The sequence below is a fragment of the Macaca fascicularis genome, chromosome 3 (assembly GCF_037993035.2).
Source record: "Macaca fascicularis isolate 582-1 chromosome 3, T2T-MFA8v1.1".
NCBI lineage: Eukaryota > Metazoa > Chordata > Mammalia > Primates > Cercopithecidae > Macaca > Macaca fascicularis.
In genome coordinates this window covers 134,168,937-134,185,396 of record NC_088377.1, presented here as the reverse complement: position 1 = coordinate 134,185,396, position 16,460 = coordinate 134,168,937, and the positions used below count along the sequence as shown (strand labels likewise).

General features: G+C 35.8%; 1 protein-coding gene across 29 annotated transcripts in view; it reads left to right on the top strand.

Moving 5' to 3' along the window:
- DMTF1 (cyclin D binding myb like transcription factor 1) overlaps positions 1–16,460 on the top strand; it is a 43,971-nt gene that overhangs the window by 25,502 nt on the left and 2,009 nt on the right. For 9 of the 29 annotated variants that reach the window (XM_015447831.4, XM_005550337.4, XM_074035614.1 and 6 more), the window contains 9 exons: positions 1,689–1,846; positions 3,515–3,547; positions 4,440–4,549; positions 6,601–6,829; positions 8,078–8,229; positions 10,360–10,569; positions 13,145–13,230; positions 15,377–15,532; positions 15,901–16,278. In XM_015447831.4, coding sequence (XP_015303317.3) covers positions 1,689–1,846; positions 3,515–3,547; positions 4,440–4,549; positions 6,601–6,829; positions 8,078–8,229; positions 10,360–10,569; positions 13,145–13,230; positions 15,377–15,532; positions 15,901–16,278 — 1,512 coding nt within the window. Of the gene's footprint in view, positions 1–1,688; positions 1,847–3,514; positions 3,548–4,439; positions 4,550–6,600; positions 6,830–7,022; positions 7,096–8,077; positions 8,230–10,306; positions 10,570–13,144; positions 13,231–15,376; positions 15,533–15,900; positions 16,279–16,460 lie in introns of all 29 variants that reach the window. The other 20 variants (XR_012432727.1, XR_012432729.1, XR_012432730.1 and 17 more) reach the window with 7 other exon arrangements.

Below are 16,460 nucleotides of genomic sequence, written 5' to 3'. Positions count from 1 at the left end.
CCATTCTGTTCTAAATCAAGCTGCCACAAATTTGTTTCTAGGTTTTCTAATTTGTTTTCAGGTTCTATTTGTTGATACCTGCACCAGTACAGTGCCATCTTCAGAAGTCCCAATATCCAGTGGGGCAAGTCTCTTCATAAATGTCTTAGCTATTCTTGGCCCTTTGCTCTTTTGTTATAAATTTAAAATCAGCTTACAGAGAGTGAAACATTCAAATGGAGTTTTGATTGGATGGCATTGAATTTGTACTTTGATTTGGGGGGAAGTAATATCTTCATAGTATGTCATCTTCCTGTTGAAGAACATGGTATAACTCTTAGTTCCTCCTCAATGTCAGGTTTTATATTTTCCTCCATAAAGGACATTGATAACTTGCCTAAGTTCTGATACTCTTAATTTTGATGCCGTGTGGGAACTTTTAAAAATGTTATGTAAACTTTGAGTAGAAATGCAAATAACTGCATTTTGATTTTGTATCTAGCAACCTTGCTAAAATTAGTTCTTTTTTAAATCACATAATTTTTTTCATAGATTTTTTTGTGTTTCTACCTATATATTACAAGTGATTCCTCTTTTCTAATCTTTATAATTTTGGTTTTTTAAAAAATCTGATTGTCAGTGAATCCTAATTTGGTAGGACATACATATATGAATACTGAATTTTATGAATGCTTTTCCCACATCTGTTGAGATTTTACATTTTTTCCATAAATCTGCTGATGTGATTAATTACATTAATAATTTTCCTGAAATTAACACAAACTTGTATTCCTGGGATAAATTCACTTTTCTACCTGGATATACTAATATTTTTATACATTGCTGGGTTCAGTGTGCTAAAATATTATTAGGAGATCTATGTTAGTGAATGAGTTTGACCTGAAAATTCTTTTCTGAAACTGTCCTCCTCTGGTTTCACTATTAAGATTATGCTAGCCTGACAAAATAAGCAAAGAAATGTACCCACTTTTTTTTTTTAACTTTTGAATAGTTTAAGGACAGGATTATGTGTCTATTTGGTAGGATTTACCTATAATGTCATCTATGTCATGTGGGCCTACTGTTTTTATTGTGGGAAGATTATTTAATAACTGATTAGATTTTCTTGATGGTCTGTGCCTATTTGATTTTCTGTCTCTTCCAGAGTCAGTTTTGGTAAGTTGATGTTTGATGTCTTCTAGGAATTTATTCATTTTACCAAAATTTAAATTTATGACCATAAAATTGTTCATAATGTTACTTTGTTAATGGTCTAATCTCTGCAGCATCTCTACTTAGGCCCCATTTTCCCATTGCTAATATTGTTTGTGTCTTTTTTTTTTTTTTTGGCAGAACTTTAATCATTTCAAATTTTATTAATCTTAATGGATGTTTTCAAAGAACCAATTTCTAGATTAGTTTATCCTTTTGATTCTGGATTCCATTGATTTTGCCCTTGTGATTTGCTTCCTTCTACTTTCTTTAGATCTATTTTTAACCTTTTGTAATTGTAAAAGAGTTGACGGAAATTGAATTTATTGAATTTGATAGTTTATTCTTGGAACATTTAAGTGTCACTTTTTTATCTCTTGCAACACCTTAAAAGTTTATATTTGATTTATTAATGAATTAGTGATATTTTAAAAGCATAGTATATCCATATGCATTTTATCAGAAATCCCTAAATCAAAGAAATGTAACCCATTTAGGCACGCGGAATAAAAGATGCTACAGAAATCATCTTTGAGATGTCAAAAGACGAAAGAAAAGATTTCTACAGGACTATAGCATGGGGTCTGAACCGGCCTTTGTTTGCAGTTTATAGAAGAGTGCTTCGCATGTATGATGACAGAAACCATGTGGGAAAGTATGAAAACTTGTAATGCTGCATGTTTTCATGTAATTAGGGGTAAAATTTGAGGAACTGTCCTTTTTTTTAAAAAATAGAATTATGGTCAAGGTATTAATTGAAGACAGCTATGAATTATTGTTAATATTTTTATCTTCCAGGTCCATGTTGTGAATATGGTGAAACCTTATTAAACCCTCTTTTAGAAATTAGGATCTAATTCACTTTATATAGGTTAGATTTAAGACTTGGCTTACTTAATATGTCAAAGTCTGCTTTGTAGTAAAGTAACATAAAAAGTACAGTACTGATTAAAGACTTAAGAAGTGTGAAAATAACTTGAAATTTATTGGTAACATTTTTCCTATTTGTTTTTAGAATATAGCATTCCTAGGTCAGTGGCCTTTTTTTTTTTTTTTTTTTTTTTTAATAAAAGCAGAATGGAAAAGAACTACATTTCTGAAAACAATGCATGGATTTCTGTTTTAGGTAGCATTTATGGGAAGGCATCATTAAGATTCTTCAAATGCAGTGATTGTATATTGTTACTGACATATTTTTAATTTCTCTTTGGAAATTTTAGGTGGCAGTAGTATGGCTTATTAGGTACTGCTGAGCTAATGGTGGAGCTCTTTCTCTAGCTCTTCAGCAGCCTGCTAATGAAAATACATTTGAAAGCTGAAGAGGATTAAATTATGTTTTTGTGACAGTGGAAAAAGAAAAAATTGTAAATGAAGCATAAATGACTTGTTAACTATTCATAAACTTTCCATGCATTACAAATGGTTACAAAGTGAGCAGACTTTCATAGTTATTAAATGGACATTTTTTAAAAGAACATTACATTGGCTGTATTGAGTACTTGCCTACTGAAATAAAGAGCAAGAGTATGTCAGATGTCCATACCTGGGTAAAGGAAATAAAGATAATTTTAATTTTTTCAGTGCTTTGAGAGAATTTTCTGTAAACTTTTTTTGTTTCTAGATTTTCTTTTTAGCTCTAGTTTACAGTGTCACCCATAAGTTTTTTTGGAATAGTTATGATTTGAGAGTGCCAAAATCTAAGTTTGAAATAAAGGAAGTGTTAGACAACATAGGAGCGAATGTTTGTTTTAAATGTTGATTTTTTTTTCTGGAGAAAATTATACAGTCCTTACCTTTATTATAACTAAAAATATTTACTGTTTTAAAAAAATAAAAATAGAAGTATTTATTTTCAACTTTTTTTTTTTTTTTTTTTTTGGAGACAGTCTCTGTCGCCCAGGCTGGAGTACAGTGGCATGATGATCTTGGCTCACTGCAACATCTGCCTCGTGAGTTCAAGCTATTCTCCTGTCTCAGCCACCCTAGTAGCTGGGATTACAGGCACCCGCCACCACGCCCAGCTAACTTTTCTATTTTTGGTAGAGATGGGGTTTTGCCATGTTGGCCAGGCTGGTCCCAAACTCCTTGCCTCAGGTGATCCGCCTGCTTTGGCCTCCCAAAGTGATGGGATTGTAGGCCTGAGCCACCACACCCTGCCTATTCTCAACTTTTATTAATCCACTTTAAAATGGGTTACTTTGAAAGTATTATCATATGCTAAGTGACTTAACATTCAGCTCCCTAAATGAAATTCTGGTTTTTATTAAGGTTTTTAGCATTCATTGTTTTAATTGATTTTTTAAAAATTTCTCTGAATTTCTAGATATACACCTGAAGAAATTGAGAAGCTCAAGGAGTAAGTTTTAAAGTTTTTTTCATTCTATTTTTTTTTTAAATGTCTTACGTCCTTAAAAGTTTTACTTTGAAAATTTCAAGAGGTTTTTGGCAGACTGGTATAATTGAATTCTCCTGTTAAGCATGATTGGCCTTAAAAAGATCACATCAAATCCATACTTGCACAAAATAACCATTCTCATAATGTATAAATCTGGTCTCCTGTTGCCATTCACCAGATGCTTCCTCAGACCACTAATAGGGGTTCCAGAAAAGATTAAGGGGCCATTTTTGGTGGCCTGAAGACTAAATTTGGGGAATTTATATACCAGGATCAAAACCAGGGTTGTGCTACATGGCTCAGTTTAGAATGGTGACTTGGCAAATGTTTCAGTGAATATCTGGGCTGACTCAACTTTGCAAAGACTATTGAATCTCAGGAAATAGAATTTTGCTTTATTGAGTTAGGCCTTAATGTATGGTTTAATGAATTGTATGGATCATGAAAAAATTTGAAGGTAGATTCTGTTTATAATCTGTTAAAAGCCTGTGAAACTTTTTTAGATGTCTAAAGAAGAGTTTGTTGGGTATATGCTCAAAAGGGAAAGTCTGGGGCTTGCCTGGGAGATTGTGTCAGTAACCTGAGGGGAAATTGGTTTTTTTTGAACACATATCCAAGTTACTTATTTCTTCTCTGACCCAGGAAAAAGGCAATTGCTGCCTGTTTTTTTTTCACCCACAGACAACTGTGGACCCCAAAAAAAGGCCACACTTTCAAACTTTGGCTCTCAAAGTATTGCTGCCCACAACTTCCAAAGCAGTCAAATGGGAAGAAGAAGAATGAAGAATAAATGATGAAATTAAAAGGGAGAAAACAATTGAACCAAATGCTGATTGGCAGACTCTTGTTTTAGGCTCCGGATAAAGCATGGCAATGACTGGGCAACAATAGGGGCGGCGCTAGGAAGAAGTGCATCTTCTGTCAAAGATCGGTGCCGACTGATGAAGGATACTTGCAACACAGGTACTGTGACTGCTCCTGGTAGCGTTTTCTTATCACCACTTAAGCCTCCTCCTGCCCCTTAGGATACTGTCTTTTCTTTGTTCTGGGGGAGCGATTTAGATCATTCACCTTAGTTCAGACTTTATTTTCTAGTCTTCTTTTACTTGAGCTTATTAGATACATCAAACTAATCTTTTACTTTGTTTTTGTAAAAGGTAACATTGTCTTCAGGGACACAACATCACCTTAGTGTCAAGATGATTCGGATCTGACATGTTTCAGTTTTGTAGCAATTTCAATACTTCCCCAGTTGAGAAAGTATTTTGAAGACATATATGCAGCAAGTAATTTTAATTTAGGCCCATCTAACTGTTGAATTTACATTAGCAACAGCTAATCAGTGAGTGTTTATGAAAAACTTTAGTCACAGGTAAGTCCCAAATTAGGAAGAAGCTGTGTTCCAAAGATTTGTACGTATTTTGCTTATTTTAAACTCAAATTATATTTTTCCATAGAAAAAATTTATGATTGGTGTTTCAGTCCCCTGGCAAGACCACAAATGCCTCTTAATGCATACAAATGTCCTAATCATATTGTTAAACCTAATCTTTGCGACCAACAACGTATTTAGGCTCCGCCATTAACTGTCATTTAACCTTTCTGAGCCTCACTTCCCTCTGTAAAATAAAGAGATTAGAGTAGATGGTCTCATAGTGCCCTTTCAGCCATAATGTTCTCTGAAGCATCCGTAATCCATGCCCACTGTTTCAATTAAAAAAAAAAAAAAAAAGTTCTGAAGTTTAGCTTTAGCTTCTAGGGCATATACATTTTGTCCTTAACCCCTTGCTCTACTAAAATGAAATCAGAACTGTTACCTGCAGAGCAGTGAGAACATACGTCCTACCAGCTTTGTCATTCTGTGACATGGCTAGTTTAATGAAAGAAGCAGGGCTGTAAGCTTTAGATTTAGAATAGGATCTCAGAGGTTCATGTAAGATGCTGTGAGTACAGAACCACTTTTGGTAACATAATTTGGAAGGACACAGTGGCATTTCCTGATTGCCAGCCTGAGGGATTGATAGATCTGCCTGTTTCCTTCTCATGTTGTGACATACAGCTGCTGTTGAGGCCACGCCATGAAACAGCACAGTCTCAAAGTGGTCCCATCCTTTAACACCATGCTAGAATAGAAGAGTAGGACTTCATCTTGAATCCATCCAGAGTATTCATAACTGTGCTTAGCATATAATGAAAATTCAATAAACATTTGCTGGATGAATGGAATGCCAAAGCAAGCACAGTCTTTTTGAAATTTTCTAGAGGTTTTTAGCTAGTAATAACAAAACAGAAACAGAGGTAAAGAAGATGAAAAAAAATGGTGCTCTTTGTTCCCTGTGTTTCTGCTCTAGCACCATAAGAAAAAGACTGAGAGGAACATTTGGGATTATCTATTAGTGGGTTTATGGGTTGAGAAAACACAGGAATAAAAATAAATATAAATACTTGTATCAGACTTTACTAATATTTCATCACAGTAGCTTGGAGTTGGGATAGTGGGGAAACAAGATGGTAGAAACCTAGTTTTTACTAAAATAGGTTGAGCCCATTGGTGTTATTTCCCTAGTGTCTCATCATTCATTCCTATAAGTAATGGCCTCTTGAACTTACTCTACTTTTGCAGAGCAGGGAATCTTAGGTGAGAGTAAGAAAAAAAGCATGCCATTTCTTGTCTGTCAGCCATTGATGAAGGTCTTCCCACTTCACGGTTTATAAAGGACTTAGTGTAACTTGAGAATACATCCTTCTTTGTAGTTATGTTTTGGGTGGTTTTTCTTTTCATAATTGGTGAGTGCTTTCCATAGGATTCTTCAGTTTCTTTTCTACTGAGACCCTCTCTGAGCTAGTAAAATGAAACTGTCTTAGTGGGTATATATGGTTTTCCACCAGAGGGTCATTCAGAAACAAACTCTTAGTACTACTGCATACTTCCCATCGGTCCTTGTAAATACAGGGCTGAATCAGATTTGTAAAAGAAGTTAGCAGTGGTAGTCTGGATGATTTCCTTCTTTCAGGGAAGTGGACAGAAGAAGAAGAAAAGAGACTCGCAGAAGTGGTTCATGAGTTGACAAGCACTGAGCCAGGTGACATAGTCACACAGGGTGTATCTTGGGCAGCTGTGGCTGAACGAGTGGGTACCCGCTCAGAAAAGCAATGTCGTTCTAAATGGCTCAACTACCTGAATTGGAAACAGAGTGGAGGTACTGAATGGACCAAGGAAGATGAAATCAATCTCATCCTCAGGTTTGTGTCCTGAATCTTGTAATGACAAAAACCACTTAATTGCTGTGGATGTCTTGATAGACTTTCCTCTTTTGGTTTCCCTAGATGCCTAGTGTCTGAAAAGTATCCTTTCCATAGAGCACTACTGTTTAACATCTTACGTATTCCATATTGAGCTCTTTTTTTGTTTTGTTTTGTGTTCCTTTTCTTTTAGTGGATTTAGTGCTCGTGCAAAGTACCAGATTGAAGGCGTGGAGACTGAAGTCCTCTCTCTATCCACAGAACAGGTATGGCACAGGCAGAGGCAGTGCAGCTTTTCCACTGTCCCACCAATGTGCCTCAGTCCTATAAGGGGAACACGTTTAGGATAAGATGGCTGTTCAGTCTCCATGCCCTTCAATTCTTGGCTACTGTGCTAAGATTTCCAAAAAGGGGGCCCAGTCTGTAGTTACCTCCACACCTTCAAAGTAGACCAAATCAAACACATCCGTTTCATACAAATTCGAAAAATCTTTAAGATATCATAATCCCAGCTTTTTTTTTAAAGTAGTTGGTTTAACCATTAAGACTCATTAACTAAAATAAAATGGGCAAAAATACTAGCAAGAAATAGCAAGAAATAGTTTAAGACTCTGAAGTAATAGAGACTGTCACCATGGCTACTCCCTACTGAAAATCAAATCACAACAAAGCTAGAAAATGAACAGATTTTTTTAAACCTCAAATTTTGTTGTACTAGTGTGTTGGTTTTTGATTGCAGCTACTGTTTTTGTGTTATTTTGTTTTGGATTTTGTGGAGGTTTTTGTTTATTTTTTAGACTGGATTGTTTTTTTTTTCTTCAACTAGTCATCTTTATAAATAGCTCATTTCTAAATATTTTTGCTTAACAGTGGAAACACTCAGATCCAGGAAGTAAATGACTTAGTAAATGCCACACTATGAAACATTGCAGAACACTATACAACTAAATCTGCTCCTTTACCATACCCCTTTTCCTTCACAGTGCCTCACCTGGTTCTAACCATTTATGGTTTAGCCCATTGGTTGTACCTTTAACTAAAGGCTGTTGCTGTTGGTATTTCTTAGCTGTTAGCTCTGAAAGCAGATCTGCACTCCTGGAGTCCTTTCCCGTGCAACTTAACAATAGCATCTCATTGGCGTAACCTGCCATTCCCTTTATTTGCCAGCGTAATCACCTGTAGTCAGAGGAGGGGTTCTTATAGAGAAATTAATGTAATGTCTAACAGATGCTTATTTTGTAACTGTAGGATAGCAGAACTTGATGTAGCTGATGAAAATGACATTAACTGGGATCTGTTAGCTGAGGGATGGAGTAGTGTCCGTTCACCACAATGGCTACGAAGTAAATGGTGGACCATCAAAAGGCAAATTGCAAACCATAAGGATGTTTCGTTCCCTGGTAATGTATTACTTGCTTTTTAAGCTCCTCCCCTTTTCTTGCCATATTTATTCCTTAGGAGTGAGAGGTTAGAAGTTCTCTGCCCCAGCTAAAGAGAGATCATAGCAGATTTCTACTTACACTTCTGCCCTGTTTCTCTCAATAATTGTTTTCTTCCCCAGAGAAGAATTACTACTGTTTGTAATTCCTAAAGCCCCTAAAATGAAAATGTACACACTTATACTCATTCTTGTTCTTCTATGTAAACTATCAGGAGGAAATAAAATCTGCATATACAGTCATGCCACATACGATTTAATTTTTATGTTTTTAGAGACAGGGTCTAGCTCTTACCCAGGCTGATGTGCAGTGGTGTGATCATAGCTCACTGTAACCTCAAACCTGTGGACTCAAGTGATCCTCCCACCTCAGCCTCCTGAATAGCTATGATTATAGGCACATGCCACCATGCCCAGCTAATTTTTTTTTTTGTAGAGATGCGGTCTTCCCATGTTACCCAGGTTGGTCTCCAACTCCTGGGCTCAAGTGATCTTCCCAGCTTGGCTTCCCAATGTGCTGGGATTACCTGCATGAGCTAGCATAGCTGGCCACTTATAACCTTTCAGTCAACAACAGATGTCATACATAGTATTGGTCTCACAATATTAAAATACTGTATTTTTACTTTTTTTCTGTTTAGATACACAAAGATTTACCATTGTGTTACAATTGCCTACAGTATTTGGTACAGTAACATGCTGTAAGGGTTTGTAGCCTAGAAGCAATAGACTATATAGGTCCTTTAGCCTAGGTGTGTACTAGGCTGTACCATCTAGGTTTGTGTAAGTACACTGATGATTCCATGACAGAATCACCTAATGGCTCATTTCTCAGAACGTATACCCATCCTTAAGTGATTGATGACTATATTTTTATTTTATACAAAGATATACTTCTGAAAACCTAAGTTTAAGTCAACTTTTGTGAGTTGTGTAATTTCAAATAACTAGGCGTGTTAGAGAAATTCTGTTATAATTTTGTAGAACAACGGCTCTAATTTTCTAATTTTATTATATAAATCTAGGTATCTTAAATTGGGTTTGCTTAAAGTGAAGCATAGCATACTTTTCGTTGCCTGTTTTGCATTTAGGTACTAAATTGAGTTGTGCGGTGTTTAATTTAGGTTATTAAATTTATTCCCCTTATTGTAACACTCAACTTCCATTGTTCCAAAGGAAAATTTAATGCTGAGGAACTTTGGCTTGATGAAAATGTGGTTTTTTAAAATTAAATACCCAGGTGTAGGTCAGGTATGGTGGCTCATGCCTATAATCCCAGTACTGTGGGAGGCTGAGGCAGGAGGATCACTTGAGGCTGGAAGTTTGAGACCAACCTGGGCAACATAGCAAGACCCCATTACTACAGAAAAATAAAAACCAATTAGCCAGGCATGGTGGGCATGTAGTCCAGCTATTGGGGAGCAAGAGCCTGAGGCAGGAGGATGGCTTGAGCCCAGGGGTTCGAGGCTGCAATGAGCTGTGATCATGCCACTCCAGCCTGAGCAACAGAGCAAGACCTTGTCTTAAAAAAAAAAAAAAAAAAAAAAATTCAGTTACAGAGAATAAGCGTATTTTATGAATAGAGCAAAACAAAGTCTAGAATGGGCTTCCCTGTGCAGGAATACCATATTACTGTTTGGAAAAGATCAGTTGCTACCTCTAGACCAACAGTCAAGGGCCCTTCAGCTCTGGGGGGAAAAATATACACTATTCGTTTAAAAAATGAAAATAAGCTGTTTAGCATTGCTAGTATTCTTCCTAAATAATAATTCTATCAAGACACCCTAGGAATAGAAAATGTTCGTTTTCATGTTCTTTGTAATGTCTACCTTTTTAATTTTTTTAACATTATACATCTTAGATGGCAAGAATAACAATATTAAGAATTAAAATTTGTTACGATGGATAATGTTTATAAAAATCTCAGGATATGTTGTTTTTTAAAATGTCTTATTTTTATAAGCTCTCACATCCAGTGTGCAATTATTTATTCCAAATACTTTCCCTCCTTACCTCCCCCCACCTCCCTTGCTGCTTAGATGGTGGTCTGTCGGAGAATCAATGTTCTTTTTGTCTACCCATCTCCCTTCAGTCTTAATAAAAGGTCTTAAACAGTTACATGAGAACCAAAAAAACAACCCAACGCTTTTGGAGAATAAATCAGGATCTGGAGTTCCAAACAGTAATACCAATTCCAGTGTACAGCATGTTCAGATAAGAGTTGCCCGCTTGGAAGATAATACAGCCATCTCTTCTAGCCCCATGGCAGCACTGCAGATTCCAGTCCAGATCACCCATGTTTGTAAGTGTTTGATCTTCAAGATTCCCGCTATTTGATCTATATGATTTAGTTAATGGCTCTGATGTCTTTTGGTCTTCTAGAATGTTAATAGAAATTTACCCAAGTAGGTGAACTGAAGGACATCCAAAAATGTTTTGTTTAGTTCAGTTAATATTTGCACACTGAATGTGTGACAGGAAGGATGTATAAGCAGTTGCCCAACCATTATAAACCATTTGAAACCATCTTAATTTCTAGATTTTGTAATTAATGACTTAATAGAAATTATTAAAAATAGAAATTAGAATGAATGATAGAAAATAGCTAAAAAGCAGTCAGTCAAGCAAAGAAATAGAATTTACCAACTGGTGTGTCATGTGTAGTAATTTCACCAGAAGACATATCAATTGGGGATTGATTTGAGGTCGTTTGGTAAAGAAGTGAGTTTTGGCAAGGTTGAGAATGATTTTCTTCAGGGAGTAAAGGACCAGTTTCCTATGGGCAACTGTTTTTTGACAGTTTTGTGCTTAATGAGATTATGGAAACCTAGCCGTTGTTAGAGTGAGAACTTTTTTTTTCTTTAGATCTAAGTCAAATTGATCTTTATCCCTTCCCGTCAGTCTCAAATTATAGTGACAAAAAAAAGGAATGAGGATGAAATTCTCAGAACCATATTCTTCACTCGTCTTTTTTGTTTTTGGTCTACATGATGCTATCTGCATTTGAAAAGATACCCAAGAGTATTCCAATCATTATGTTATTCTCAACCAGGTGATTTATTGGCATTTTGAGCAACAGGTTTTTGCAGACTCCTTCACATTGCAGGATATTCAGTGTCCTTTGATCTTGCCCACAGAATGTTAGTAGTATATGCCAGTCATCATGAGAAACAGAAACACCCTGCATATTTCTAAATATACCATTATGATTCCCTTGTTGAGAATCACAGAATCACATATTGGTGTTTAACACCATGTATCTATGTGCATTGACTGTCAAAGTTACCTTAGAGACATTTAAACTAATCATACCTTATTCTTAAAGTCCTAATCTGAATTTGGTTATCAGTGTAATCAAGAATGAAGGATTTCTTTTTGTTTTTGTTTCAGTCTGAGGATTGCAAAGCAACTGAAATTACTAGTCCAAGTAAATATGAGTTGCTATTGGTTATAAATTGATTGGGCGTGTTAGTTTTTCTTGGCTATTGAGTTGACGGTACCCATTGGGAAGACAAACATTTTATAAATGATAACTTAATATTGATAGCAGCATTTTAAAATAGTATTTAGAATTTTCTCAAGTGTTCTACAATCCACCTATTACTTGTAGCATTCTAACTAAAATCTCGTTTTCGTTTTTTAGGTTAGGGAACAGGGATCAGCAAATTTCTTTATGTAATGAGCCAGAGACAGTAAATATTTTAGGCTTTGCAGGCTACATAGGTTTCTGAGGGATAGTCTTTGTTTTGCTTTTAAACAACCCTTTGAAAATGTAAAAACCATATTAGCCTTAGGCTACATTTGTCCCTGATAGTAGTTTGCTAACATTGATTTAGCTTATCTGGAACCCCTTCAAATTATTATAGCTGTGATCTCAAGGATCCATCAAATAGTAAGATGAATAATATGAATCAAGTGCATTTCTGTTGGTAAGGGCAATAGATTCCTTTTAAATAGCTGAGAAGTGTTACAGTCAGAATTTAATAAACATTACACATTAAAAGTCAATTCCAAGCCATATTTCACATAATTTGCCTATAGGTATGACTGCAAGCACCAAAAAAGATGACATTGCTAGTATGTTCTATTTAACCTTGAGCAGATGTTGATCAAGTCTGATCCTCAGTTGACACACATGTAAAGAGATTATACTGTCTGATCTTTATTCAGTCTCCCAAATGTGGTCTTCTGAAATAATGCTGTCTTAACATTTATTTGTGTTTAAAAGCACTTTTGATCCTCACAACCGTATGAGGTAGGCAGGACAGGTAAAAATATCTGAACATTAGTTTATAAAGTAAGTTATTTACTCAGGTTTATATTGCTAGGAAGTGATTAAAGCCTAGTATTTTTGGACTACCAGTCCAGACATCCATACTGCTCACCCAGATGTACAAGAAAATTAGTTTTTACCAAGTTCCTGTGTTTTTGCAGGTTGGTCTTAGTGTGTTCCTCTTACTTCCTACCATTAGAAACATTTAATCATGTATACCAAGGGTTAGCAAACCTTTTCTATAAAGGAAGAGATATAGTAAATATTTTAGGCTTTATTGACCTTCTGGTGTCTGTCACAGGTACTCAACTCTGTTGTACTAAAGTAACCACAGAAAATATATAAACCAATAGGTGTGGCTGTGTTCCAGTAAACTGTATTTACAAAAACTGGCAATCAGCTGGATTTGTTTGTGGACCATAGTTAGCCCACCCCTGTACTATATGCCATCCCAGACAAATTGAATTCATTTTCTCTCATAAGAAATGTAAGTGATTTCAGGTCTACAGGCAAATTATTCAATATTAAATTGCCTTTATGATAATTGAGTACACTAGAGAAACTTAAATTTACAAAACATTTATTGTTGTCCTTATTACCACAGCTTCAACAGACTCTCCTGCTGCTACTGTTGACTCAGAAACAATAACACTAAACAGTGGAACACTACAGACATTTGAGATTCTTCCAGTGAGTAACGCTTCATATATATCGGCCATTTTTATGCATAAGATCAATTGGTATCACTTTTATAAATCATATAAGCAAATGAAATACAAAAGTCAGAGCCCAAATGAATGGTAGACTAAATCGGACTTCCACTTTTATAATTTTAATCAGCTTTTCTCTCATCTGTATATAAACCAAAATGTTATATATATGAAAACGACAGTGCTAATAAGTATATACATACTGTGGACTTGTACTGAGTTATAATTTATAACCAAAAAGTTCATATTGGTTATTTGAGAAAGTCTGTGGACAAACTAATCATGAGAAATTTAACAACATTCATTCAGTAAACACTGTACTAGCCACTGGGGATACAAAATTTCAAAGTCCCAGTGCTAAGTGGTTTAGCTGCTTTAGAAAGGTAGCTTTAGCTGCTTTGGAAAGGTAGCTGGTTTTTAGCTTCTGAAGAGGTTAAGCAGAGTTATCAAAGGATCCACCTAAGAGAAATGAAAATATCTGTCCAGTAAAAACTTGTACATGAATATTCATGGCATTAAACAACCAAAATGTCTAGCAACAGAAAAATGGATAAAATGTACAATTGCCATGCAAATATTACTCAGCAACGAAATACTGAAACACAGTACAACACAGATGAACCTTGAAAAATAAGCTAAGTGAAAGAAACCAGACAACACAAGATACCACATAGTACTTGGCTCCCCTTTATTTGAAATGTCCAAAATAGGCAAATTTGTAGATCAAAAAGTAGATCAGTGGTTTCCTGCAGCTGAAAGTGTAGGTTGAAAGTGGAGCATGACTGAATGCCCTTTCTAAAACAAACCTATAATTCATATTTCCTTAAGAAAAATTTTATTAAATCAAGATTTACTGTGAAGAACACAGGGTTATTAGTGCAAGAGTTTATTCATCCTCTCCCCAGCCAAATCCCAAGAGGATGGCCACCTTTGGAACTTTTACTGGCAGCTTACTTAACCTAAGTCAGTCTCCTAATCCAGTGGTCTCTGAAATGGGGATGTGTAAGACAACCATTTGACACAGGTAGAAAACTTTCACCTTTTTAAGCCCATTCCCCTGGTAAACAATATATATACACACCTATATATCTGAGGTATGTGTTCAGGTTTTTAACTTATGGGGTCACCATATTTAGGCTTTCCCTTATTAACAGGATAATAGTACTCCAGCTTCAAAAAATTGTCAAAATTAAATGTAGTTAAATATATTAAATAAAACATATATATGCATGTACATATAAAGTATTTAAAATAATGCCTCACCATATGTGATTAATATAGAAAAGAAATTGAGTCCTCACAGAGTTCCAGGCACTTTCATAATCATTTCTAATCCCAAACACTTTCCATGAGAAGTAGCTACCATCTCCACTTTAGCAATAAGGAAAACTATATTTGGGGATTTAGTACCCAGGAGAGTTGTTTTAGCTCAGTCCACAAGACTGAAAAACAGGCTACATGATTTTAACCCCCAGACCTATTTTAAGTGCAAATACTTTTTTAGAATATTAAGATAAACCTAAATCACATTTTTTATATAGAAGCTTATGGTCGTGAAAAGTTTATTGGTCAATAATTTCATTATACTTCCTTTAAAAATTTCAAAAGAAAATGTATTATTTAATAGTTAACTAGCTTTTTCAGATAAACATCTTTTTCCTTCAGCAAAACATTGCTAATTACTATTTTACAGAAAGGGACAGGGTACAGAAAAATTTCCCAAAAGTATACGGTGAAAAAGTGTTCAAGTAAACACTGCTGTTGTGCCTTTTTTTTTTTTTTTTAAACTGGGGGACTGCCAGTTTTTACGTGCTACAAAGAAAGGAAAAAGAGGGGTGATTGGGTGTCGTGGGTTACTGCACTGGAAACAGTGGCTCATACAACTTGTCTTGGTGCCCTGAAACAAATAGCTGAGACCAGACCATAGAAGTACACAGGAGCAAAGAGCAGCTAACTTCAGGCTAGGTAATGACTTGAGACAATTATGCCCTACATTGTATTACTTGTTCGCAGCTTCACAATGGGTAAGTACATTTGTGTCTAGTAAACTAAACTCAGTCCCTGTTTTTGTATATAATAGTAGACTTAATCATTGTTAAATTATCTTATTTTTCTTTTTCCTTTAGTCTTTCCATCTACAGCCCACTGGCACTCCAGGCACCTACCTACTTCAAACAAGCTCAAGCCAAGGCCTTCCCCTAACTCTGACTGCTAGTCCCACAGTAACCCTGACAGCTGCTGCTCCTGCTTCTCCTGAACAGATCATTGTTCATGCTTTATCCGTATGTTACATAAATTACTTGATTTTTGAGCACCTGCTATAGACCAGGATTAGTTGATAAGGACCAAAATATAAGGTAGTTATCTAAACAGTTCTTCCCACTGCTGCTATTCCAGGCACAGTGTTATACACCATCACTCTGCCTTCACTGGAGTGTATGTTTCATCCCTTCTCTTTATGTAAGATGGCTATACATTAGAATAGGGACAATAGGAGAGCAAAGGCCCTAGCAAGTAAAGGACAAGGGCTGTAGAAAAATAGTGATAAAAGTATTTACAGTTCCAGAAGTAAGAGATGGGGGAGACAGTGAGGTACCCCCATAAATGTCATTTGATTTACAACTTTAACAGGTTCTTTAATGTTTTATAGCCAGAACATTTGTTGAACACAAGTGATAATGTTACAGTGCAGTGTCACACACCAAGAGTCATCATTCAGACTGTTGCCACAGAGGACATCACTTCTTCCATATCCCAAGCAGAACTGACAGTAGATAGTGATATTCAGTCATCTGATTTTCCTGAGCCTCCAGATGCCCTAGAAGCAGACACTTTCCCAGATGAAATTCATCACCCTAAGATGACTGTGGAGCCATCATTTAATGATGCTCATGTATCCAAATTCAGTGACCAAAATAGCACAGAACTGATGAATAGTGTTATGGTCAGAACAGAAGAAGAAATTTCTGACACCGACCTTAAACAAGAGGAATCACCCTCTGATTTAGCCAGTGCTTATGTTACCGAGGTAAGTTGTACTTAAAGAACAACTCAGTGGGTTCTTGCCTTGAGCCTCAAACCTGCAGTTTGGGAAACTTTTTTCTTTAGACTAGACTCATGAAATTAAGCTCAAACCCCTACCTCAGACCTCACAGTGTTGTTGCTGGCAGAAATAGGCAGGCAGAGATCTGTGGCAGTCAGGAAGAATAA